Source organism: Orcinus orca, chromosome 14, assembly GCF_937001465.1.
Source record: "Orcinus orca chromosome 14, mOrcOrc1.1, whole genome shotgun sequence".
Lineage (NCBI taxonomy): Eukaryota > Metazoa > Chordata > Mammalia > Artiodactyla > Delphinidae > Orcinus > Orcinus orca.
In genome coordinates, this window is record NC_064572.1 from 30,241,338 (window position 1) to 30,268,584 (window position 27,247).

The window sequence follows — 27,247 nt, forward strand, 5'->3', positions numbered from 1 at the left end:
CCAGTTGTACACAGCCGCAGTGTACAATGGAAGAGCAATCTGTTGTCATATAGACTGGGGATGGAATCCCTCTTACTAGCTGGGTTCTTGGGCAAAATACTTAATCTATCTTCTATCTATAAATTAATGATACCACCCATCTCAGAAAATTGCTGTGAAACCCATGCAAAATTACATACTAAGTGCCTGGGCATAGTGAACATTTTTGAAATGTTAGGTGGTCTTCCCTCAGGTTGGGAAGAGGTGGCTATGATGTCCCATAGTTCTGAATATGTACTAACATTTGCCAGCTTTTTCCATTTCAATCCTCGTCTTTTAGCAAACCTAATTACATGTCTCCAAGACATTGAGGAGGTAGATCCTAGATGTCATAGCTCTCCCATTCTAATACTATCTTATGAAGTCCCTGGTCTTCTGAAATTACTACAGTTGCCCAATAAAGAGTCTGGAAAGGCACTAACAAGATGCCCATCAATAAGACAATAGCTCTTTCCAGACCCCTGAAGGTCAAAATGTTTCCCACACTCCTCCAATGGGACCTGCCTTCTGTAGCACCTTCAAGCTGGGTCAATATTAGTCCTGGGCTTAAAGCAAATCAACAACAGTCCAGGACTGTTAGTTAATCCAATAGTAAAGCTATTTAGGAGGGAAAATCCAAATTTCCAGATGAGGGAGAAAAGAGCTGTAGAAAATGGACAATAACTATTGTTTATAAAGAAGAAAAGGTTTTCCTAAATTTTGAGGGACTTACTGGCAGGTCAGCCTTGAAAGGGGCCCCAAAGCTGCTGGGTGTATCTGATAAATGGTACATATGTTTCATGCTTTTCTTCTGTTTGTATTTAATATTTAGCAATACAAAATGGAGGAAGGAACCTCAGTTTCCAAATAAGAAACTTAAATTTAACCACATCTTTAAAACCATTTAATCTCATTTCTAGATGACCTCACAAACATAAAAAGACAAACATACAAAGATGTTCAATCCAGAATTATTTATAATAGCCAAACCTGGAAACCAAATCAAGGTCCATTAGTTAGGGATCAACTAGTTAAATTATAATACATACAACAGGCTATGGTACAGACATTAAAAATAATGTAGATCTGTATCTACTGACAACTAATGTGATCCACTACATATTACTGGGTAAGACAAGCTCTTTATAGAAAACCATGCATCACTTGATCCCATTTGGAAGGAAGTGACAGTATAGTGCAGCAGTTCTCAAACTTTCTGGTCTCAGGAGTCCTGTACACTGAAAGATTACTGAGGACCCCAAAGAACTTTTGTTTTTGTTTATGTGAGATATACAGTATAGACACTGATATACTGTACTTGAAAATAAAACTAAGCCTGCCTCTCAATTTTTCTGTGAACCTAAAACTGCTCTAAAAAAATCTTTCAAAAAAAACTTAATTAAAAAAGTGTATTTAAAAATAACAATACCAAACCCATATTAACAAAATAACATATTTTATGAAAAAAATTATATTCCCCACCCCCACACACACCAAATTAATAAGAGTAGTCGTATTGTTACTGTTTTACACTTTGGCAAATCTCTTTAATGTCTGGCTCAAAAGAAGAAAGGTAGATTACCTTCTGCATTATAGCAAGTGTATTAGTTTATTAGGGCTGCCATAACAAAATACCACAGACTAGGTGGCTTAAACAACAGCATTTATTTTCTCAATAAATTCTGGAGGCTAGAAGTCCAAGATTAAAGTGTTGGCAGACTTGGGAATTCCCTGGTGTTCAGTGGTTAAGACTCCCTGCTTTCACTGCCGAGGGCCTGGGTTCAATCCCTGGTCGGGAAACTAAGATCCCACAAGCAGCAAAGCACGGCCAAAAAAAAAAGAAAAAAAAAGGTGTTGGTAGACTTGGTTTCTCCTGTCTCTTCCTGGCTTGCAGATGGCTGCCTTCTTGCTGTCATACATGGTCTTTCCTCTGTGCATGCACATATCTGATGTTTTTCTTTCTTTCTTTTTTGGTTGTCAAATGATCCTTTATTGAAATATTTTCCTTTGCTGTCCTTAACTAGCTGGGCATTCCACTGCACCACTGTTGATGTCATCCATGATGTCATGAGGGTGGCAGCCATCAACATTGCAGTCCACCAACTGGGCAGTCCCTGGGATCTCTTTAATGGTTCCAGACAGTTCTTGAGCTAAAAATAAGTGCCACAACTGTTGGGCAATGTTGACAATCTCATCAAAAATTGTATGTCCACTGTGCTTAATGTTCTGCTTCTTTCTGTCTCTTGGCCATTCCTTGAAGGCTTTGATGATCAGGGCAGAGGCAGAAGGAACTTCCTCAGTCTGGCCCTGTCTGTTCTGAATTGGTCAGTTTCACTGACATTCTCGGACCCTTCCAATCACCAGTTACTAGGCAATATCATCAACCAAACTTTTTTGGAGACAGACCCAGGGAGATGATCTCGGTAGTCAGGGGTCCGATGTTTCTTTGTGTGTCCAAATTTCCTCTAGTTATAAGGACATCAGTCAGAGTGGCTTAGGGCCCACCCTAACAGCCTCAGCCTCATTTTAACTTAATCACCTCTTTAAAGGCCTTATCTCCAAACAGTCACATTCTGAGGTACTAGGGGGTGACTGCTTCAACATATGAATTCTCAGGGGACACAATTCAGCCCATAATAGTAGCTATAATGGGAAGTAGCTAGTAAAAGCACAGCAGAAGTACTGAGAGCAAACTGAGTTTCTCTCTAAAAACATGTATCTATAACCTAAGCCTACCAACTTACAAAATTCTAGAAAACACAAAAATATACAAACATATATTCTATTAACCATCAGTGTGATGATGTTACCATATCATATAGCCTTTGGAAAACTCCACTGTATACTCAGGAGAGAATCAGAGTGAAAAAGTCTAATTATGCCTTAATATTTTTATGAAAATAGTAGGACATTCCCACCCCTCCAAAGGATCTCAGGGACTCTGAGGGGTACAAAGACCACATTTTAAGAACCACAGATACAAACACTATGACCTCAGGCAAATTTCTTAACCTTGTTAAGCCTCAGTTTCTAAAATGAGGTTAATGATAACACCAACTTAAGTGGGCTTGTAAAGATTTAATGAATAAATACACATTATTCACAAATAAATGACAAATGTGAACATTCTGCTAATATTAGCTGTTATCATTTGTGAAAAATTACTTAGCAACATGATTCATGTGCTTAAATGCATAGGAAGTAGTAACCTCTGGATGAGGAAATTTATTTTTTAAACAAATATTTAAATTGAAGCATAACAGTGGAAAAAGCATAAGACAAAGTAGATAGCTTGATGATTTTTCACACAGTAATCTTATTTTACCTTTGTTTGAGAGATCATTTTATTAATAACAACAAAAAAGTTATTGATAAACAACCACAACAGCAGCCCCTTTTCTCACCTATAGCATCCTTGGGTTTTGCTATCCATCTCCCTGTAAGCATCAAGACAGAATCTGAGAGGTGTTCCTTAACTCAATACCCCTCTGGTACCATCAGGTTCTCTTTGGCACAAGGAAAAGCGCACAGTGCAAGAGCAAACCTGAACCAAGCTTTGTGTCATTATGAAGCTGGATTCTCATCCGTGTCCAATTTAGTAAACTCTGAAGTTCACTTAAAAAATAACCATTATAGGACTTCCCTGGTGGTCCAGTGGTTAAGAATCCGCCAATGCAGAGGACACAGGTTCAAACCCTGGTCCGGGAAGATCACACATGACATTGGGCAACTAAGCACATGCACCACAACTACTGAGCGTGCATTCTAGAGCCCACGAGCCGCAACTACTGAGCCCACACCCCACAACTACTGAAGCCTGCGCACCGCAACTACTGAGCCAACGCATTGCAACTACTGAAGCCCACATGCTCTGGGGCCCGTATGCCACAACTACTGAGTCGCGTGCTGCAACTACTGAAGCCTGCACGCCTAGAGCCCGTGCTCCACAACAAAGAGAAGCCACCGCAATGAGAAGCCCGTGCACTGCAACAAAGAGTAGCTCCCACTCACCGCAACTAGAGAAAATCGCACGTGCAGCAATGAAGACCCAACGCAGCCAAAAATAAGTAAATAACCATTATAAGAAACATTTGTCATGTTTCTACCAAGGGTATAGAGTTCATTTGGGGGTAACTCATTGTGCCCCTTCAAAAAAACACCAATATTATTCTCCATAACAAAGTTCCTTATATAATAACACATATCTTGTGTAATAATCATGGTGAGAGATTTTTTTTCCCCTTCTCCTCTTAGAGGAGTTGAGGGTGAATTTAGTGTCTCAAAAACCAACTGGAGTGATGTTAGGTGCAATTTAACTCTATTTCAGTGCAGAATGAACTGCAAAGTGGTAATACTAAGGGAGACTGGATTATAAGCACAGAAGTAAATCCTCCATCCTTGACCCCATTACAGTTTGGTGAAAGGGGACCTGAAATCTTGAAAAATTCTTTTAGCTCCATCAAAAATTATTTGCTCTCTAACACTGTTGCTCTTCTCTAAAAGTTCTACATCAAGACTACCTGCTACTCCCCCTTCTACAACAGTAGTTTAAAGTGTACTTTCTTTAGAGCTACATTGTCTCAAAAATTTGTCTATTGGCTTCTAGAAAGAAAACTTAAAACATAAAATTTTTTTCCAATTCTACCAATACCTACAAACTTACAAAACAAACAAAAATACATAAGCACACACTCTATTAACCATTAGAGTGATGATGTCACCATATCACATAGCTGCTGGAAAACTCCACTTTACAAGTATGAGAGAATGAGAGTGAAAAAGACAAACAACTTGTGAAAAATTACTTGTGAAAAATTACAGTATGATAAGTCCTTAAATGCATAGTTACCTCTAAATACTAAATAATAAAATTTCTAATTCTGTTAAGAATTTAGCATTTGATATATAAAGTTACATTTTCCAAAGACAAAAATTTTTTCCTAAAAACGTTAAGTCATACCTCTGATACTCAAAAGAAGACCTCTTTACTTCCTGGTCAAGGTTGCCCAACGGCAGCTGTCAGAAAGAAATCAGTAAGGCAGAAGCGGGACCAAGAAGAGGTGAGGGCACTGAATTTCAGTCAACTCTGCTATTCAGTACTACCTCTGGGAGCGCTCATTCCCATATGTCATTTAACAATCAGAGGTGAGTGAGGTAAAAGCTCAACTTAAATAAAAAAATGAATATTACCAGTAGAAAGCTTTTTTGGGAAAAAGCAACCCTTTTTTTGTGTGGGGGGGTGGGGAAAAGCAGGCACCAATACGTAACACCAATACGTAAATATGCTATGCTATTGAATAAGTGATGGCAGCAATGTATCCCAATACACACTGACTAAGGGGGTCAAACTGAAACTATATAATACTACTAAAAGAAAAACACAGTTACTTTAGAAATTCATTTATTCACAAATGATCTGTGCAGTCACACTGATAGATCTCTGAGTGTTATACACAGCCCTTACCATGTCGTGGCCTTATTAACACACGGGATTCAGAATCATACTTCTCAAATAGAAAGTAAGAATCAAGATTAAGACTAAGGAATGAAGGAAAAAGAGAGGCCATGGAGGGAGAAAGGCTGTGAGGGGGTAGAGATGAGAGGTAACAACAGTGAGGCTGGAGCTCCCCAGCAGAGAGTGTGGCAGGACTGATGGGTGGGGCAAACCTGTGCTGGGAGCTCCCTTCCTTTGCTGGTCTGCAGCAAGGAAGGAGTGAGTGCCTTCTGTGGCTGACACTCTCCCAGGGAACTCTGCATAGTCCTGATGGTATCACCATTGCTTTGATTGCTGCTGCCCTGAGAAGTAAACAGAAAAGAGCTACAATACTGCAGCTCCATCAGTGGCATGGGAAGGCAAGGGTTAGGGTAGGGTGAAGGAACAGGAATCTAAGAAATATAAAAGGTACCAACTTCAAAAGAAAAAGGACAGATCAAAGTAAAAGGTAAAAACTTTACCAGTTATTTTGCTAAAGTTTAAATTCTAAGTAGTAAAGGAATTGAAAGCAGGGTCTCAGATATTTGTACACCCATGTTCATAGGGCATTATTCACAACAGCCAAGAAGTGGAAGGAACCCAAGTGTCCATCGATGGAAGACTGGATGAACAAAATGTGGTTCAGTCGGCCCTCCATATCCATGGGTTCCACATCCGTGGAGTCAACCAACTGCAGACCAAAAATATTGAGAAAAAAAATTACAGAAAGTTACAGAAAGGAAAACTTGAATTTACTGTGTGCCAGCAAATATTTACATGGCATTTACATTGTGTTTGGTATTATAAATAACTTAGAAATGATTTAAAGTATACAGGAGGGTGTGCATAGGTTATATGCAAATATTATGCCATTTTATATAAGGGACTTGAGAATCCACAGATACCAAGGGAGGTACTGAAACCAAGGGAAACCGAGGGATGAGTGTATATACATCGGATGGAATATTACTCAGCCTTAACAAGGAAGTCAGTCCTGACACATGCTACAAAATGGATGAACCTTGAGGACATTATGCTAAGTAGAATAAGCCAGTCACAAAAAGACAAATACTGTATGATTCCACTTATATGAGGTATCTCAAGTAGTCAAATCCATAGAAAGAGAAAGTAGAATGGTGGTTGCCAGGGGCCTGCGGGGGTGGGGGGCAAGAAGAGTTGCTTAAATGGGTACAGAGTTTCAGATTTGCAAGACAAAGAAGTTCTAGAGATATTTCACAACAATATGAATATACCTAACACTACCAAACTGTATATTTGAAAATGGCTTAAGATGGTAAATTTTAGGTTATGTGTTTTTTACCACAATAAAAAACAAATTCTGGGTATTGATTAAAAGGGGGAGAGAAAAAATACAAACCTTTTACAATCTGTAGATATTATCTAGGTGGAGAGATTAATAAGATCACACACCTGTAATTCTCTTTTAAAGTATTAATATAAGTTTAAATGGTTGAGGCAAAATCAGTAGGTATATAAGAAATAATGCAAATCTGAGCTCCACAGGGCTTCAGAGGTACATTTTCAGAGAAGAGCTTTGGAAAGAGAGGTAGACCCTGTGAAAGATGAACAAGCTAAGGGTTACAGGCGTATGTTCTCCCTGTGCTCACAACCATCTCGCTGACAGTGCGATGACTGTGGACCACCATTAGACACCATGGTATCCTTGGGGAATCACCCAGGAAAGTTATCACCCAAATTTCCACATCCCTCCTTGGCAATTAAAATGATGATACTTTCCCTCAGCACCTTGTGAGGATGTTTAATTTCCAGTGTTTCCCAAGATCCACCTCAGGAGAAGTCAATTTGTCCACAAGAGGCATAGTTTCCAAAGCTGTCTACTGTGAACCTCTGAGAGATGTGAATTGAATTGAGCTTTAAGGTACCAAAGCAGAAGTTCTCAAATAGCTGAAAAGGAAGAATAAAAACTCAGAGTGAATATCCAAAGAAAATCATAGATGAAAACATTAAACATCAGATTCTCTTGTAAAAACACCACAACAATCCCGACAAACCTCCTGTGCTTTCTTTTCAGTATTTATTCTGAAAAATGATCCTGGAGAGGAGGGATAGGAGCGGGAGTGAGAAAAGAAGAGCAGCTCTTCGTTGATTAATTGAAAAGCCTCCTCTGACAAAATGCACTAGAGAAAGAGGTCTGAGAAGTCAACTCCAAAATGTATCTATTGAGCAGATATGACCAGGAACTTGTAACAAACATCCTAGGGCCATACCCTGATCCATAGGGCCTAACAAAGCTGCTTCTATGACTTTCTGTCACTGACCATGCAGGATGTTAGTTTTGTTACAGACAGGATAAAATTTGATATAATATATTCCCCCACCTCGTCAACAACATTTATTAGAAACACTGACTAAAATAAACAGAAGATAAGGTTCCTGCCCTACAAATAATTCTGATAACCCAGCGAGGAGTACAGAACACTTTCACACACAAAACAGCCAGAAAAACACTTCTATTGAATGATATAGCAAATACAAATGATAATATTTATCAAAAGCCTTTCATTAGACTTTGGATTCAAGCCAGCGTCCTAAAGTAAATGCTCTTTACTACAATTCTTTATTTAAAAAGCTTTCAACTTTGTCAGAGGGAGGGATGAGCCACACTCTGAGAAAGACCTGCTTTTGTGATCAGCACATTTACAAGGCAGAATGCAAAATGACATCAGAATTTATTCGAGGAAAATTAAGCCACACTGCTTAGATAATGAGTGTCAAAGAGTAAAGGGCTGACCTTCTTCTGTTAGGATGGAAGAGTTGCTCTTTCTTAAAATGTCAGCACAATCCTGAGAAAGCCTTTCAGTACATGAACCAACAATGCTTGAGTAGAACCTAAAAGTGAGACCTTTGCACATTAGCAAGTGACTGTCTTGTCTCTTCACTTATTTTTATGGTATCTCTATAGCCATGGACTTCAGCCACTGTCACCTTTCCTCTTCCTGCAATTAATGGCCTAGCAAAATGCCCGGGGTTCATTTAAAGTCTAACTTTATAAAGCCCAGTAAATACTGATTCTTCAACATGACATCAACTTGACCCCAAAGATCTGTTTAGAGGTTGTGTGTCGCATTGTCTTGTCTTTCAGAAAGGTGATCAGCTCTTGCCTGCATTGATTTACACAATTAACTTCTCTTCCTGGCTTCAGCAGCCTGTTCAAACCATATCCACCCTTTTGTGTAAAGAAATACAGCCCGAAATGTTTATCGGCTAATCCCTTTGCTGAACGTTAATTTGAAGTGAAAGCCATGCCAACAAGACTGACAGATTTACAGCTTTACAAACTGAAGCCTTCTAGGTACAAAGAAGACATAACCAAAGGGGCAATAAAAGACAAGGCAAAACTAAAAGGGAACTCATAATACTTTCAACAAGTTAGTTTTTAGGGATTAGCAGTCCATGGTTCTTCTCTTTGTACCTATGCTTCCAAGTGATGGAGACACCACAGCTAGGAGTTGGAAAGTACTTACCTCTGACTTCACTTTGCTTTTTAAATACTTATAACCTCCAGACGGCATGATTTGCCAGGGAGATTTCTCATGCTTTAGGTTTGAAGCAAAGAGTATAAATATGGTGATAATGAAGTTAGCTGGGATGTGATTTCAATGCAGTAATTACACAAATTAAGAGAAGACTGAACACAAATTCCCATGCTCCTCTAAGACAAGAGCAGCAGGTGGAAAGACTGAAGTCAGTCTAAACTTACGACAGGCACGTGGGAGCCGGGTGGCTGTGGACAGACAACACCACCCATGGTACAAGATCATAATGGGTAAAGACTCAATAAGATGAACAAGTCAAAGTACCTTCCTTGTAAACTGTAAAGCACTCCTGAAAACTAAATAGTTCCTATGATGTTTACAACATCTTTCTACTCTTCTTAACCGGTCCTTATTCTACCTTCATAGGCTGCCATCTTCTTCCGTACCTTTTGATAACATCATAATCAAATGGATTTCTTATCCAAAGTCCCTAGTGCAAGGCCAAGCTTCATTTTAGCCTTTCCTGTCCCCATGTTCTTGTTCTCTCTCTATGTTTATGATGATTTAGTAACAATTTTTCATAGTTATTTTATTGTTTAGTCATTGTTTTATCTTTAGTCTTAAGCTTCTCTTTTAGTTCTGCCAATTATTTCTGGTGACTTGTTAAAATATAAGCTCTACAGAAGAAAGATCTTCTATGTTCTTCAAAGCTGAATCCCACTATATGCTGTAACTGTATCTATGCATATGATCAATAAGCATTTGTTGGATAAAATGACAATATATCGAATGTTGGAGATGTCTGTGTACTTTGTGTAGGAAAAGAGAAAACTATAACATGGCCTTGTTTAGATGGATATAAAAATCTCATTTATAGATCACCACCTAGGAATCCTTGAACAAGACTTACCCAATGGTATTACCTCTAATGTAACCTCAACTGTAACTACTTGTGAAGAAAGAATTTATAGTTATTAGTAATGGAAATTTCACATATTCCTTTAAATTTCTATGTGTTTCTTATTTGCCAAAGCCTAGCTTAGCTCAAATTTCTGATCTAGAATGTCACTGAGCACCTGATATTATGCATTTTCATGTAAAGAGGCATATGATGTGGTGTTGTCTCCCAGGCAACTGCCATCTGGTTAGGGAGGATGGGGTATGTGTCAGAAGAGAGGCATGTTGATGACACGGGTGTGTTCACCTTGTGAAAAGTTACTGTATTATGTACTCAATTAAAGTTTACCTAAAACAATATAGGTGGCAAAGGTTAAGTGTGGGAGGAGAGGTAAAGGCAATTAATAAATGCAGCGGGAGGTAAGAAAACAATGGATGTAGAGGGCTGGGGCATCTAGAAAAGCCATCTGGAAGAGTCAGAAACTGAGCTGGGCCTTGTAGCAAGTCTAAGACTTAGTGAAGAGGAGGAGGGAGGGCAGCATGAAGGCGGAAATGGGTATATGGAGGGTCAAGTAGGCCAGGTTAGATGTAATGGAGGGTTCCTAAAAAGAAGCAGTGAAAAGACTAAGGCTAGAGACATAAGGAGGGAAAATCAGATTAAGGGGGGCCCTGAGGGTCAGGTTCAGAAGTTAGACTTCATTCTAGACGGTGGGGAACCACTGAAGGCTTCTGAGTAAGCTGGTGGCCCAAGATGAAAACCAAGGGAAATTAATCTGGGTGTGGCATATTGATTGTGCTGACTGGAGAAAGGAACAAGAGAAGAAAGAAAAGGAGACCAGGGTAGCAGTTAAACTGTGAGATACTGAGTGTCTATTGACTAAAAATAGTAGTAGTGGGCCTGGAAAGATTGGAGCAGATGTTAATACTATGAATGAAACACAGAACAGACTCCGTGATTTTCTGGATGAGAGGAAGGAGATACAAAAAGAAGATGAGAAAAGTCATGGATGACAGGGTAAAGGGATATGTGAGGGTACCACTGATAGCGACAGAACATTTCTGAGTGGGAGCTATTTTATGGGGAAAACCAAAAAAAATTCAGATCTGTTTACACACTCATTCTGTGTCTTTAGCTGTGTGTCTCAAGCCCTTCTCCAACCAAGGGTTTGCCTGGTATGCTCTGAGAATATATATTAAAGACATGAAATCCGTAGCACAGTTAAGTGGAAGCACATCACCATAAACAGTTTACAACGGTCTACTTTTTTAATTGAGTAGTAGTTCTCTATGTATTAGGGAAATGAACTCTGTGTGATGAACTGCAAATATATTTTCCCCCAATTTGTCATCTGTCTTTTGACTTTACTTATGGTGATTTTTACCATGTCAATTTAAATTTTTATAAACTCAAAAATATCATAACAGATTTTTTTTCCCTCCCGCTCCCCCTCATAACAGATTTTTAAAACAAAGTTACCTAATGCCAATATTGTTATATATTAAAAAAATCAAGGTGAACAACAAATATATATGTTGACAACAACACTAATGAAGTAAAGATCATAAGAGCTAAAGTTTACTGAGCAAGCATGCATGCCAGGCATTATACTTCGGGCTCTATGTGATCATCTGACTGCCTCCTCACAACCCCAAGAAGCAGATACTATTATTAACCCCCATTTTAGGGTTGAAGCTGAAATTTAAAAGGCTAAAGTAACTTGCCCAAGAACACACAGCAAGTAAACAGTGGAAAATTGACATTCATAAAGCTGGAAAAGAAAAAGAAAAGGAAATTAAGAGTCAAACCCAGAACTTATATACAAAACAGAAACAGACCCACAGACATAGAAAACAAATTTATGATTATCAAAGGGGAAAGGTGGGGGAGGGATAAATTAGGAGTTTGGGATTAACATATATACACTATTATACACAAAATAGATAGCCAACAAGGACCTACTGTATAGCACAGGGAACTACACTCGATATTATGTGATAACCTACATGAGAAAAGAATCTGAAAAAAAAAAGATACATATGTATGTATAACTGCATCACTTTACTGTACATCTGAAACTAACACAACACTGTACATCAACTCTACTTCAATTATAAAAAGAAAAAAAGATTCAAACCCAGATAGCCTAACTCTGAAGTCTGAACTCTTTAACCTCTGTACTCTACAGCCTCTCCTTGTGGGTGATGCCCCTTAAAACCTGGCCCTGCTAAACCACAGAGATTAAGCTTGACTCACAAAACTCTCAAAGACTGAAATGAACATATTTTTTCCTTGTTATTCCTACTTTCATTGTCACTTCTTATCCTGGACCTCGTTTAAGAATCAGATGGCTGTAGTTCAGTTAGAAGAATTTTAATTGAATTCTGGATGAAAATAAGCACAAATCAACTAAATGGCTCCATTTAATTAGGTACCTGAATGGAGAAGAGGAAAAAGCTTAAACTACATGTTTAAAAAAAGAAACTTGGTTGTTCTTTATAGGCTAAAGTAGTTCAAGAAGAGCAAAGTGGTCTATTGTTTAGAAAATAAAAGACCTAACAGGAAAAATTTAAATTAAAAAAGAACCATGGCAAGGTATTTAAATCATATTGAGTTTTTTCCCCTCACTGTTGTTTTATAACAATTCCTTGGGGATTTTGAAACCTAAACCTTTTTCTTTCTGAAAACATTTCTCTCTGATGCACACACAGAGCCCTGTTGTGTTGGAAGCCAGCATTTTTTTAAAGCCTGTCATAAAGGAACAAAACAATGAACAGCTGCACAAAACTACAAATATTTGATAAGGAAACAAACATAGAACTTAAGACTGCCAATATTTGTGATATCACTTGTAAGTAATAAGTACTGATTTGGACAATTTAAGAAAATTTAAAACCCAAGTTAAGTGTTAAGTATGACATTTGAAAACTGTTAAGCATACAGTTGCTATCCTTTATTGACTACTCACAGTTATCTTCAGAAAATTAAACAAAGTTTTCCTATTACCAAGAGACAAATGTGGACCACCAAGATGAAAGGTTTTTAGTCAAAACCAAAGCTTCCCTGACAGAATCTTGAGACAAAGATCTAACCATCCTGCTGTCCCTTGCTCACATGATCTGTGAAGCCTACCATTTTTAGTTTGTACATGTTTGTTTCCTAGGGAGAACACAGAAGAAATTATTGATTTCTGGTAGTGTAGTGGTATACACTGAAAGAAAACAAAAAGCAAGATTTAAGGGCTAACTGTGGTCATTTTCCCTTGCATTCATTTCAGACCTTCTACTCCTTCCTCTCAGGCTCTATGAAACAACCATAAAAGACCAGAAATAATTCCACATGTGACTAGGCTGCAAAGATGAGCCTCAAAATCTCAGCGAGAGTTGGGGAGGAGAGTAAAGAGGAACCTCCTAATATCTGTGACCTCAAGCTACAAAACTGAATGAATGGCCAATCCTCAACAGCATAATGACAGACATGTTGGGGATCCCTGTCCATAGGGCTTCCCAAATGAGGCTCGCTCTCCTTCTTCAATCTTAGACAAAGTAGTGGTCACTCTCTTCAAAGATCTCTCCTTTAAGAAAATCTATTTCTTGTGCTGGGTGGCCTCAGTGAACTATTTGGTATCTGATTTGACTTCAAAAAGAGGAAATTCAGTTTTGAAGTCTAAAATGAAGATTCGAAATATGTAAGTCCTGGCAAAAGAAATGAAAGCAAAAATGAACGAATGGGATTCTAATTAAATTTAAGAGCTTTTGCACAGCAAAGGAAACCAGTGACAAAATGAAAAGACAACCTAATGAATGGGAGAAAATATTTGCAAATGATATGGCTGACAAGGGGTTAATAGCCATAATATACAAACAGCTCATACAATTCAATAACAAAAAAAAAACCAATTAAAAAATGGGCAGAAGACCTGAACAGACATTTTCCCAAAGACATACAGATGGCTAAAAGGCACATGAAAAGATGTTCAACAACGTTAATTATCAGGCAAATGCAAATCAAAACAACAATGAGATAACACCTCACACTTGTCAGAATGGCCATCATCAAAAAGTCTATAAATAACAAATGTTGGTGAGGATGTGGAGAAAAGGGAACCCCCCTACAAGGGACCCCCCTCTACAAGGGAACCCCCCTGTAAACTGGTGCAGCCACTATGGAAAACAGTATGGAGGTTCCTTATAAAACTAAAATAGAGTTACCATATGATCCAGCCATTCCACTCCTGGGTATATATCCCCCCCAAATTTAAAAACACTAATTCAGAAATATACATGTACCTTAATGTTCACAGCAGCACTATTACATCATAGCCAAGATACGGAAGCAAACTCAGTATCTATCAGCAGATGAATGAATAAAGAATGTGGTATATACATATATTTGTGTGTGTGTGTGTGTATATACAGGACTATTACTGTGCCATAAAAAAGAATGAAATTCTGTTATTTGCAACAATGTGGATGGACCAAGAGAGTATTGTGCTTAGTTAAATAAGTCAGACAGAAAAAGACAAATACTATATGCTATCACTTATATGTAAAATCTAAAAAATAAAAGAAATGAATGCATATAGCAAAACAGAAAGAGACTCACAGATATAGAAAACAAACTAGTGGACACCACTGAGGAGAGGGAAGTGGGGAGGGGCAAGATAGGGGTATGAGATTAAGAGACACAAAATACTATGTATAAAATAGATAAGCAAGAAGGATATATTGTACAGCATAGGGAATTACAGCCATTACTTTGAAATAACTTTTTTTTTTTTTTTGGCCGCACCATGTGGCATGCGGGATCTTAGTTCCCCCACCAGAGATCAAACCCATACACCCTGCAGTGTAAGCACAGAGTCTCAACCACTGGGCCACCAGGGAAGTCCTAAAATAACTTTAAATGGAGCATACTCTATAAAAATACTGAATCACTCTGCTGTACACCTGAAACTAATATAATATTGTAAATCAACTGTACAGTTTTTTTTTTAAATTTATTTATTTTTGGCTGCGTTGGGTCTTCATTGCCGTGCGCAGGCTTTCTCTAGTTGCAGTGAGCAGGGGCTACTCTTCATTGCGGTGCACGGGCTTCTCATTGCGGTGGCTTCTCTTCTTGCAGAGCACGGGCTTCAGTAGTTGTGGCTCGCGGGCTCTAGAGCGCAGGCTCAGTAGCTGTGGCGCACGCGCTTAGTTGCTCCGTGGCATGTTGGATCCACCCGGACCAGGGATTGAACCCATGTCCCCTGCATCGGTAGGCAGATTCTTAACCACTGCACCACCAGGGAGGTCCTTATACAATTTTTAAAAAATGTTAAGTCCTATGAAATTTATAGTCATTCCTGGTATGTGCAAGTTAAACTAACCCTTAGTACGTAATCTGGTACAAATGAAAATAAGTACTGATGTTCAATTAATGCAAGGATTTAGAAGGATGCAGCGGGTCCTGTTTCTCCCCCAAGAAGGGATGATTTCTATTGTTTTCATGTATGGCAATTAGACTTCTGAAACCTAAAGTAAACAGGAATGGCAAACGCACGCTACTTTGAAGTTTTCCCAGTGTTTTTCTTCTATAATCTGTTTTACCAACTTCTATTTCTCACAATTACCCCCTGTTTACAGATAAAAGTAACAGTAGTAACACTATTTTGTACTTAATAATAATGCTCCCCCACCTACCTCCCTACCAGGGATGGTATGAGGATGAATGGAAGACAGTCTGACAAGCACTTTGAGCTCTTTGGAAGGCACTCCCACAGAAAGCCTTGCTGAGGCTACATAACACCTTTCATCTAAGGATCTAAAAAGTATCTCACAAAGCCCAGATCATTAACCCTTCAAAAAAATCACTGTGACATAAACCTGAGCTCAGCATTATTATCCCCATTTAAAAGATAAGAAACAGAGACAGGCTAGGACCACTAACATTGTGATATAAATTTAAGAGTTCCTGGGACCAGGCCTAGAACACAGGCCAGTAGAAGGCCATTTTCACATGGCAGTGTGCATTTGTCTCACAATCTGAATAACAAATCTGTACCAAAGAATGCCAAGTGGGGAAGAAGTCCCCTCCTTGGGCTATGCATACGCAATCAGACAGCAAAGGAAGCGTCCACTTGGTTTTGTGGCCAAGAAAGACAAGTAATGTGAAAAAACTATAATCACAGCCCTTGGAAGATTCTAATTGAAAAACAACAAAACAAATAATGGTATATTTCAGAAGCATTCTTCACAAAATTGTACCTCCAGGTACAAAAATGATAAGACTTTAGGTAGTAAACAGAAAGATATGGACAACAGCCTAAAAATATAATAGGCTTGAAAACTATCACAGCTCTTCATACGTCATATTGCCAATGTCACTTAGAATTAGGATCACAAGTAAGTTTTATCTTTTCCCACAGGTAAGTTTTGTTGGTTAAAATTCCCCAAACCTAAAAAAATGATTCTGAGTTTCTGCCAAGGTACCAGGCAATTCAAATTCTCAAGCCTTCCCGTACCTTGCATTTTTCTTCTGGCTACGTGCAAGATTACTCTTGAAGAGAGCAAATATGAGAGATGTGAAGAGACAAGAAGGAAAATGGTGATCTAACACATCAGGTCAAAAACACCTTCCATCTACTTGAAAACTATTTATACAGGCTGCACTCACATTGATTCTTTCTAAATTGTCACAAAAGAACACAATGGAGCCTATTCACACTAAGGTAAGCCATGTCACTCTACGTATACACAAACATACCCAACTTCACCTGGAAACCAAAGGTAGAAACTTCTTTTCTATTGAAGAGAGAGATCAAAACAGTTCTTAGGGCAAACTAGACTTCAATGCTTTCCTATCAATAACCACATAGCTACTCTCTCCCTCAATTTTTCCACCTTTAAACAGGGACAATACCTTACAAGGATATTCTGCAGTTACAGGAAGATAAATTATCAGATGGAATTTTGAGCTCTATTATTGTCACTCACTAACTATAACATCCAATGCATCATTACAGGACAAAAAGCAGCTTCCTTAAAAGAAAAGGTCTAGAAGGAACTCTGATAGCTTACAGTCTCTGCAGTCATCAACTGGTTTCACAGGGCTATATTTTTAAAGAATGGAATAGAAACATCTACTTCAGAATAAAAGACAATGTGATTGTTAGGTGGTTACTATCCTAGAGTCATCTCCAAATACAGCCCTAACTCCGCCTGAGATACCACATCTAATCTGAAACCTCAAACTGCAGTGATCAGTGGTGAGAGAGCCAATAATGATACCTAATATAATAGCCAATAAAAATAGGACATAATGTACTTCCAAAAGGCCGGGGGCACCTCAGATCAAGGGAGCAAGTCAAGGCCAGTCTGTGGGAGGAGTAATTCTTATCATCAATTACCTCTAAAAGGAAAGAGCAAGAAGAATGTAATCAGTGGATCAGCTATGATTTTTCAACCTATCAGCACACCACTCCTGCTTTGGGCATCTCCATTAAAACAGTACCAAAAAGCTTGCATGTCACCAGAGCCCAAGTCTCCCTACTGACTGCAGTGGCATAGGAACATTATCAAGCTGCTCACACAGAATGGGAACGTGAACTTCCCTCTTTGATTCTGCTCTCCCAAACCACCTGCCTCTCTCAGCTGCAGAGAGCACAAGGAATGTTATAGGCCTGACCTGAAGAGGCGCCAGGCAGAAGCCAAACAGCCAGGGAATGAAGGCTTTAACACCTCCTTCAAATAATTACGCAGGGTTGCACTTTTGGATGTTTGCCCTGAGCCTCACTGCTGACGTGAGGATTATCAAGTTTAAGACTCTGCTGGTACGGCCAAATGACCTATTAGAGAGTGAATTAAAACTGCTATATACAAACAGGATGCCAGGCAGTTCTGCTGAGCACCTCAATACTCAAAATGCCAAAGGACTTCCCCTCCCTGCAGAGTCTTTCAGTTTTAAAAAGTAGCAATAAAAAAATGTGGGTGGAAGTAGGAGACAGGAGAGAAGAGGCTGTGCTGACATGGCTGAAGAACCCAGACCTCATCTCAGCACACAGCAGCACGCTCTGCTGGTTTCCACAGCAGCAGGTAGAATTAGCATCAGAGATGGGCTGCTGGGAGTTGAATTTGCTGCAAAATTTCTTCCAGAAAAAGCCCTGCCTTCAGGCATGGATATTACTGCTTCACCAGGGAAAAACTGCCCCAGGTGGCTGCTGGCTAGCAGGGTCTCTTCAATGCCCTAAGCCTGTGACCACCAACCCTAGGGGCAGATGCCCTTTCAGGACTAATCTAGATAATGTTTCTGCAGATAAATTCTTTCCCTCAGAAGGAGGCTGCTTAATGCTCATTCAAATCTGTTACCACTCTTACTTTCAGCTTGGTCATCTTCCCTCAGGGATTACTCATAATTGTCCCTCAAACAATAGCAACAGGAGGTAAGTGTTTGATCTTTGTATTATATATGAGAAAGGAAGTGCAAGTCAGCAAAAAGGAGCAGAGATGATTTCTGCTCAGCCTGGGGGTCTCTAGGCAAATGGCTTTAGGGAGGCAGGGCACAAAGAGGCTGACTAGTGTGCCAAGTGACAATTCAGAAAAAGAACAGTGAGAAAAGAGGAAAGGTCATCAGGTGCAGCCACCTCCACTCCAACTTTTCTAACAGGAGAACAGCAACAAGAAAAGTTCAAGAGCAAATCAGATGTCCCTTGGCAACATCAGGCACCGGCAAGAGCATATATACATATAAATAAGAGCTGTCCAAAAAATAGCTGTTTGAAATGCCTCCTTGTAAGGTGAGAGAGAGGTTGCCACATGTTATCTTAGATTTTCAACTAAGTCACCTCATCTTATTAGACAACGAGACGTGAAATATTTATTTTGTCCTCTGTCAGGACCATAGGAAACCTGCCTTCAGTAGCACCACTGGAACATTATCTATTATGACACACACTTACTTACTTGCCTGTAATCCAGTCCAGATGACCTCCTTCCCCTCTGCAAAGGTGTGGGCTAAATGTCAGACAAAAGGCCCTGGAAGAGGGATAGGGTTATCATCCCCACACACACCACAGGAGTTGCAAGACCTCTACAATTTAACAAACTGGTATCAATGTTTTAACCTACAACTGAGAGCACAAGCTTTGAACTGGAATTCTGGTTTACCTACATCTTGCTTTTCTACTTTTATTTTGTAATAATAATGTTCATCTATGAGCATTAGTTCTAAAACTGTTTCACCATTGAGATATGGGAAAGAGGACATGATTTCTTAAGAAATTGTCACAGCTTCATCACGTGGTGAAGTTCACTCTCACTGCTTTTCTCTTTCCACAATGTCCTCTAACATTTGGAATAACACTTAGACATTGCTGGCACCAAGCCACCTAATCTAATATGGTTTCATTTGGTCTGGTCTCTAAACAACAGGCTGTCTCAAAGAAGACAGTGCCCTGTCACCATCTCTAGGTGCAGATTTATATTTGGTTACTGGTGTGTTTACACTGTAGCTAAAAAACCACAATGGAATATATACATACAATGGAATATTATTCAGTCTTAAAAAGAAAGTAAATCCTGATACATGCTACAATGTGTATGAAACTTGGAAACATTATGTAACTGAAATAAGCCAGAATCAAGGTAAATACTGTATAATTCCACTTATATGTGGTACCTATAGAGCCAAATTCATAGAGACAGAAAGTAGAATTATGGTTGCCAAGGGCGGAGGGGAGGGGAGAATGAAGAGTTACTGTTTAATGGGTACACAGTTTCAACTTGGGATGGTGAAAAAGTTCTGGAGATGGACGGTGGTGATGGTTATACAACAATGTGAACATGCTTATTAATGACACTGAATTATACACTTAAAGTGGTTAAAATGGTAAATCTATGTTACGTATATTTTACCACAACTTAAAAAAAAAAAATAGACCGAAGTGAACCATAATCCAACTCCCTTCACTTGTGAACTACACCCAAAATGATATACTAGACCCCTACAAATGAATATATAAAAGAAATAAATATTCCCCACAATAGTAACAGGCATCTTGTCGAAAGAGTTCATAGGAATGGGATCAGAGGGACCAAACAATCGAATATTTATCCCCATCCCCCACAAATGCACCAAGCACATAGCTTAGTGTTTTATCTTCAGCAGGTATTCAATAAAATACTTTTCATCCTGATAAAAACCAGAAATGATTTTAAGAAAAGTAATTTTAATCTCATAATTCTTTTTTACTCTTATTGTCTTTGCCTATTTCTTGTCTTTGTGTTAGGTTAGACTTTCCAAACCCATCATTCCCTGCCTGAGCAAAGACAAGGCATGAAGTATCCCAGTACCACTGCAAAGATGAATAACCAATAAACATAAATTCAAAAGAGAGTGAAGGGAGAAAAAAAAAACATCTTGTATGAACAGAGCAACAGACCAGGGAGGGTGCATCTTTCTAGAACAGATGTTGGCTCTGTCAAAAATCAGCCAACTGCTCATTTTCCAGTTTCATTTTAACGATGGTTGTGCCTCACTGACAGTCATACCTTTAGTTGCTCTCATCAGTGTTTTAAGATTTCACTTTCCAGGCAAAGTGACACATAAAACAAATTCAGAGGATAAGTTTTGGTGAAATACTGCTTGGATGTGAATCTTCCCCCTGCCCCCAACCCAATAATCTAAAACAAGATAGTACCAAACCAAACTGAAGCATTTCAAACTGCACTTTTCCTTATATATCTGATGCTCTAAGAAACTGCTCAATCAATCACCTGTCAGAAGTCTTTCAGATTTTTAACATATAATATGTTATTTCTACTACTAGCAAAATATGAAAAGCCCCTAATGATTTCCTGCATCTCCCATTTGCTCAAGTTTTGTTTTGTAATCATCAAGAATGGAGGCAGACTGTGAAAGTGGAAAAGGGGGAAAATGTAGTGGACTGCCTTCTGTTTTCATAGAAAACCTTACAATACTTGTTATTTCTTTAAACCATGCATATGTATAACTTTTGTTTTTAAAAGAATGTAAGTTTCCTGATGGCAGGGACCATGAGAGTCTTGTTCTATTAAAATCCCCAGTGCTCCCCCTGAAGCAGCTGTTCAAAAAGTATCTGTTGGGGGCTTCCCTGGTGGCGCAGTGATTGAGAGTCCGCCTGCCGATGCAGGGGACACGGGTTCGTGCCCCGGTCCAGGAAGATCCCACATGCCGTGGAGCGGCTGGGCCCGTGAGCCATGGCGTCCAGAGCCTGTGCGCCGCAACGGGAGAGGCCACAACAGTGAGAGGCCCGCGTACCGGAAAAAAAAAAGAAGTATTTGTTGGGGCTTCCCTGGTGGTGTAGTGGTTGGGAGTCTGCCTGCCGATGCAGGGGACGCGGGTTCGTGCCCCGGTCTGGGAGGATCCCATGTGCCGCGGAGCGGCTGGGCCCGTGAGCCATGGCTGATGAGCCTGCGCGTCCGGAGCCTGTGCTCCTCAGTGGGAGAGGCCACAGCAGTGAGAGGCCCGCGCAGCGCAAAAAAAAAGTATTTGTTATTCAAGTAACTGAAGTCACCGTTCTTGAAGCTCTAAATGGCTCCTCATAAGGCACAGCATTAAGATCACAATGCTTGTGATGCCTCCAGGGACTGCAGGCAGGGTCTGGTCCCTGAAACACTCCTCTCCCTGACTCTTCCTCTAGTGCCTCTTTCAGGTGCTCACATGCACATTGTTCCTTCCTGCCTCAGGAAATTTGCACATGCTGTTCCTTCTACCTAAAACAGCTCTTCACCACCATCACCTAGTTCTCTCCCATAAGTCGGTAGACTTCAGCTCAAATGTCACTTCCTCCAGGAGATCCTCCCTGTCTCCTGTCCCCCTCTCTTCACCAGCCTGATGGGGCCACGGTAGGCCTATCCCAGTATCCCCAAGGACCTTGTAGGTTATGTTAAGGCATTTACTCTTCTATCTAGAAAAGAACAGGGAGCCACCGAAGTGTTGCCAGCCAGGAAAGATAATATCCAATAAGCTGGTAGGTCTGGGGTTCAGAGAATTATGAACAGCAGCAAGCAGCTTACTTGGGACACAGATGACCTTTGCTCAACAAACAGTGGCCTCATCCTACCTCCCCAGGATACCTCCAGTAATGCCCTATGGTAGTGTTTTCCAGAATGGGGCATGACTATCACTGGGGGCTCTAGGGATAATTTTATTGGCATATAACTAAATATTTTTCAAAGATTAACGTATTTATTTCAATGGGGATTCAAAAATAAAACTTGCATTCTAAAACCATGGGAAAAAAAAAAAAGAATGTAGACAGAGCCATATTTTATCACTAACAGAGCAAAGCAAGAGTGGCCGTATTTTGGCAAGATGTCTTGTCACAGGTTCCTTTCTAAATGCCACATTTTTCTGCTACTCATGCTCATTTTATTTATTTTTAAATTTATTTATTTTATTTATCTTTGGCTGCATTGGGTCTTCGCTGCTCCGCACAGGCTTTCTCTAGTTGCGGCGAGCAGGGGCTACTCTTCGTTGCGGTGCATAGGCTTCTCATTGCTACAGCTTCTCTTGTTGCAGAGCACGGGCTCCAGGCACGTGGGCTTCAGTAGTTGTGGCTCGTGGGCTCTAGAGCGCAGGCTCAGTAGTTGTGGTGCACAGGCTTAGCTGCTCCACGGCATGTGGGATCTTCCAGGACCAGGGCTTGAACCCGTGTCCCCTGCACTGGCAGGCGGATTCTTAACCACTGCACCACCAGGGAAGCCTTATTCATGCTAATTTTAAAATTAACACAGGTTTACTTACAAGTTCACTGGTCTTTAGTTTTCATTCAATACTTTTTATTAATACATTCGGTAATAAGGCATAAATGAAAATGCAAAATAAATCACTGTTCATGTTTAAAGTTAATTAGTGCACACCACAGAGAAACAAAATTATTTTTGGATGTATTTTGAAATAAAAGGAATTTAAATGTAAATTCAAGCTCATTATTATTCCTATCAGCTGAACCTTGCTGATGTGAAGTAATAAAGTTGCAGTCAAATTTAACTGAAAAATGAACTTCACTTATTAATGGAGGATTGTGAGTATGCGTTACAGGTATATTTGACTTGGGGCTCTCTTTTCTTGAATTTAGTAAACTAATTCTTAAAAAGAAACATTTGCTAGAAAAGAGTTAAGTAAATGAAAATTCAATAGGACTGACTGCTGTTAACTAAATATTTATGACATAAATAATATATCTTAAAGGTCTATTAAATACAAGCATCATATCTAATCATAAAGCAGAAAGGGCACTGGGTGAAATTAAAAAGTGAACTAAACACTAACCTTTAAGACAGTGGTCAGCAAACTTTTTCCATAAAGGGTCAGGTAGTCATATGTTGTTCGTCACAACTACTTAACTTTGGCACTGTGGCACAAAAGCAATCAGTGCATAAACAAATGAGGACAACTGTGTTCCAATAAAATTTTATTTAGAGACCCTGATATTTGAATTGCATATAATTTTTACATGTCATAAATTATTCTTCTTTTAATTTTTTTCAACCATTAAAAAAATATAAACACCATTCATAGTTTGAGGGCCATACAACAAAACAGGGGACAGGCCAAATTTGGTCCTTAGACCATAGCTTACAGGACCCTGCTCTGAGAGTTACAATTTCAAGTAAGGGGCAAAAAATATCCCCTTTGTCAATCAAAATCTTTTTCTTTTCTTCTGCCAAAGGAAGATTCTATAGAAATTTATAGATTTCTGATTTCTACAGAAAAAAGTTCTAGTTAGCCAATCCAGAAAAAGCTTCCTGAATGCTTGCCAGGCACAAAAGACATTGCTAAGCGCTGAGAGGCACGTGAATGGTGTCTGCACAAAGTAAGGAGAGGAGGGTAGGCACTGAGAGGTGAAAGCATGCCATAGACTGGGATGGTCCTTACCATTATGGAGGAGGTAACACCTGTACTGGACTTTGAAGAATGAGTAGGATTTGGATAGAACAAGATTGCAGTAAAAGAAAAACAGAGAGATAAGGACAAAACTTTAGGAAGTAGTCATACAAGGCAGTGAATTAAAAAAAAAAAAAAAAGTAGAACCAGAAAAAGGAAAAAACTGCCACTAAAGCCAAGAGAAGAGAACATTTGAAAGAGAAAAGGGCTTAAAACTCTCAATGTGGTTACTGGGAAAAAATTAAAGTAGGTTAAGGCACTGGACAAAAGGGGGCTACTGGTGCCTTTTCACAGTGCGGTTTCAGTGTAATGACAGAGCTGACAGATAGGTTTCATGGAATTAAATGGAATAGTTTGAAAAGGATGTTGGTGGGAAGAATGGCTTTAAAGAGAAATGGACTCTATTTTCTTAAATAAAACAAAACAAAAAACATTCTAGTGAAAGATGCAGCTACCTTATTAGTAGCTTGCTCAATATGAAACATCCTAATCAGGAAGTTGTTCCTTACCTAAAATTCTTATACCCCTTGAAATCAAATGGGCCAAATTTTGTAGTAAGATCAGGAATTAACAGAAGTTACATCTATCCTAAATGCTGGAACAAAACATAGGCATGACTTCAACAAACTTTTCTGGAAGATGGTTATTAAAAAAAAAAAACCCACAACCATAACAAATGGTTAGTGTCCTATTCCCCTCCCAAGAGCATGTCTGTCTTTCCATCTTCTTTTATTTTTTATAATTTTTTACAATGATGTAGTTTCAGTCTTTCAGAAAAGTTACAAAAATAGTAAAGAGAATTCCTGGATACCTTTTTCCCTTCTTTCTTTTTTTTTTATAACCTACTTTAAGAAAAGCATTCTTTCACTGATTTCCTGGGTTTTGTTCTTTGTAATGTGGATACTGCCAACAAACTCTAGACATTCATTTTTAAAAGTGCTGGGGCCTTTTTAAAGTAGTTTAGTTCACGTTGTCCATGATTCACTCACAAGCTGTAGGAAAGAAAAGTGCAATATAGGCTCACTTAACAAAACTGTTTGGAATTCATTTGGCTTCTTTAATCTGTAGGTTGATGTCTTTCATTAGCTCTGGCCCATTCTCTCTTTCCTCTCCTTCTGGGACTCCAATTAAATGTATATTAGATCTTGTCACTCTATCCTGTATGTCTCTTTTTCTCTCATCTGTAATTTTTACCTTCCCCCTCTGCCCATGCAACATGTTGGATAATTTCTTGTGACAATTTCCACTTCACTACTTCCCTCTGCAGCTCTATCTAATTTGCTAACTTGCTGCTAAACCCCATCCATTGAGCTCTTAAGTTCAGTTATTGCATTTTTACAGTTCTAGCATTTCTACTTGGTTCTTTTCAGAACTGCTACATCACTTTTTCTTTGCAATAGTTCCCAATTACCTGATAAAAAAGTTGTTTTAGCCTAAGTCTGATAATTCTAGTATTTCATGTCTTTATGAGTTCTGGATGTCTGTTTGCTTATGGTGAGTGGTTTCCTCATATGCCTAGTTATCTTTGTGTATTGGCTGTTTTGGGGGCAAAAGTTCCTTGGAAGAATATTTTTAGGCAGAGGGTGATAGAACTTTCTTCCAGAAAGGATTTTTCTTTACTATTGCCAAGTACCTGGGAACACTACCAGTCCAGAGGCTCTTTCATCCAAGTTCAAGACTCCAAGGTCTGTTTTCTCCTTTTAGAACCCTAACAGTTAATTTTTGCACTGCCTGAGGATCCTCTTTGTCAGATTTTCCCCTCATATTTTCTATCTCTCCACTTTGCCAGAGATTTCCTTAGCTTTATCTTCCAATCCTTAATTAATATATACATATGTGAGTATATATGTTATTTCTATGAACTCTCTTCTCACAGAAGCCTTTTCCACAACATCTTGCTTTTATTTTCCAAGTGAAATTCTCTAGAAAGTTGTACATTTGCTCCTCTAACAAGCTGCCTATTTTACATGATTGTCAAGAATGATGTGATTGCTTCCAATGCTGTGGATAAAAGCTCTTACAAAATATTAGTATGCCCAAGTGAAGTTAATAAATGTCAACAGTGTATAAGCATAAATAGCTTAAATAGAAAGTGACACCTGCTTAGTGATTTTACTTAAATTAAAATTTCAGGAATTCCCTGGCAGTCCAGTGGTTGGGACTCGGCACTTTCACTGCCGGGGCCCAGGTTCGATCCCCTGATCGGGGAACTAAGATCCCGCAAGCCGTGCAGTGTGGCCAAAAAAAAAAAAAAATTCAAGTCATAGAAATATCAGGTAGTAAAAATGACACCATAGCTACGGTGGTAATGAGACATAGCAACTTTTTTCTACATTCAATTTGCTGTTATTCATAGTGATATAATAGTGCAATGGAACATTTAGTGATAGATTTTCAAGGAAAGGCTTTCTGCGAAAGGTGAGTTTTGAAAAAAAAAATTCTAAAGAAGAGCCATGTGACTAAGAAGTAATTTTCAAGAACAGTATGTAACGTGGCTTAATACTGAATTGGATAATAAAAAACACAATATTTTCGTCCTTAGAAATAATATACTTTCTAAATGCTAGTCTTCCTCTGTAGTCATTAATATCTTTTAAAAAAAAATTACTACCGAGTTCTCAATCTAATCTCTCTTCCCTTGAAAAAATAAATTCATCTTTTCAATATTCTTCTAATACTCTGAAACAAGTAATCATTGAAAACAAGCCTCTTCACTAAGAGTATTTAAGAACTTAATTGTGCCTTTGTTACCTTAGGACAAATAGACCACAGAGTTGGCCAGGGAAGGACATGTGAGGCACATTCTGCTTTTTGACCTTGGTAGTAGTTACAGTGTTCACTTTATGATTATTTGTTTAAAAGTACATATATGTTTTATGAACTTTTACCAAAGAGAATAAATAGTATGTATTTTTAAACAGCTTCCTTTATAGAAACTTCTCTAAGTAAAGAAAACTAAATAAAGCTCTCATTTAAATGCATTCATTCTAACTGTCCTTTTAAAGAACTTTAAGAGGCAGCAATGGAGCAAAGCAAAAATGAATGAAATACTTGAGTTACTCTCATTTACATCTTTCAAGAAAAGTCTCAATGTACCTAGCTAGATTTAAAACATATTTTCAGATAAAGTACTATTAAATATTAATATAGTTAAATACTGCCAATTCCCTCTTTCTCTAAATTTAAATATTCTTATATATATAAAAAAATTCATCTCTTTTTTTACTTGCTTTATATGTTCCAGGATTTTTTTTTTAGCATCTTTATTGGAGTATAATTGCTTTACAATGTTGTGTTAATTTCTACTGTATAACAAAGTGAATCAGCTATGCATATACATATATCCCCATATTCCCTCCCTCTTGCGTCTCCCCCCCACCCTCCTTATCCCACCCCTCTAGGTGGTCACAAAGCACCGAGATGATCTCCCAGTGCTAT

The 27,247-nt window shown here is 38.8% G+C and overlaps 1 protein-coding gene across 1 annotated transcript in view; it reads right to left on the bottom strand.

Moving 5' to 3' along the window:
* Positions 1–6,042: 6,042 nt before the first annotated feature.
* The window catches only part of ASCC1 (activating signal cointegrator 1 complex subunit 1), a 98,600-nt gene continuing 77,395 nt past the window's right edge, over positions 6,043–27,247 (bottom strand). Inside the window, exons 10-11 of the mRNA XM_033434153.2 lie at positions 7,259–7,417; positions 6,043–6,182 (exon numbers count right to left, since the gene is read on the bottom strand). Coding sequence (XP_033290044.1) covers positions 7,301–7,417 — 117 coding nt within the window. The 3' untranslated portion in view covers positions 6,043–6,182; positions 7,259–7,300. The remainder of the gene's footprint in view (positions 6,183–7,258; positions 7,418–27,247) is intronic.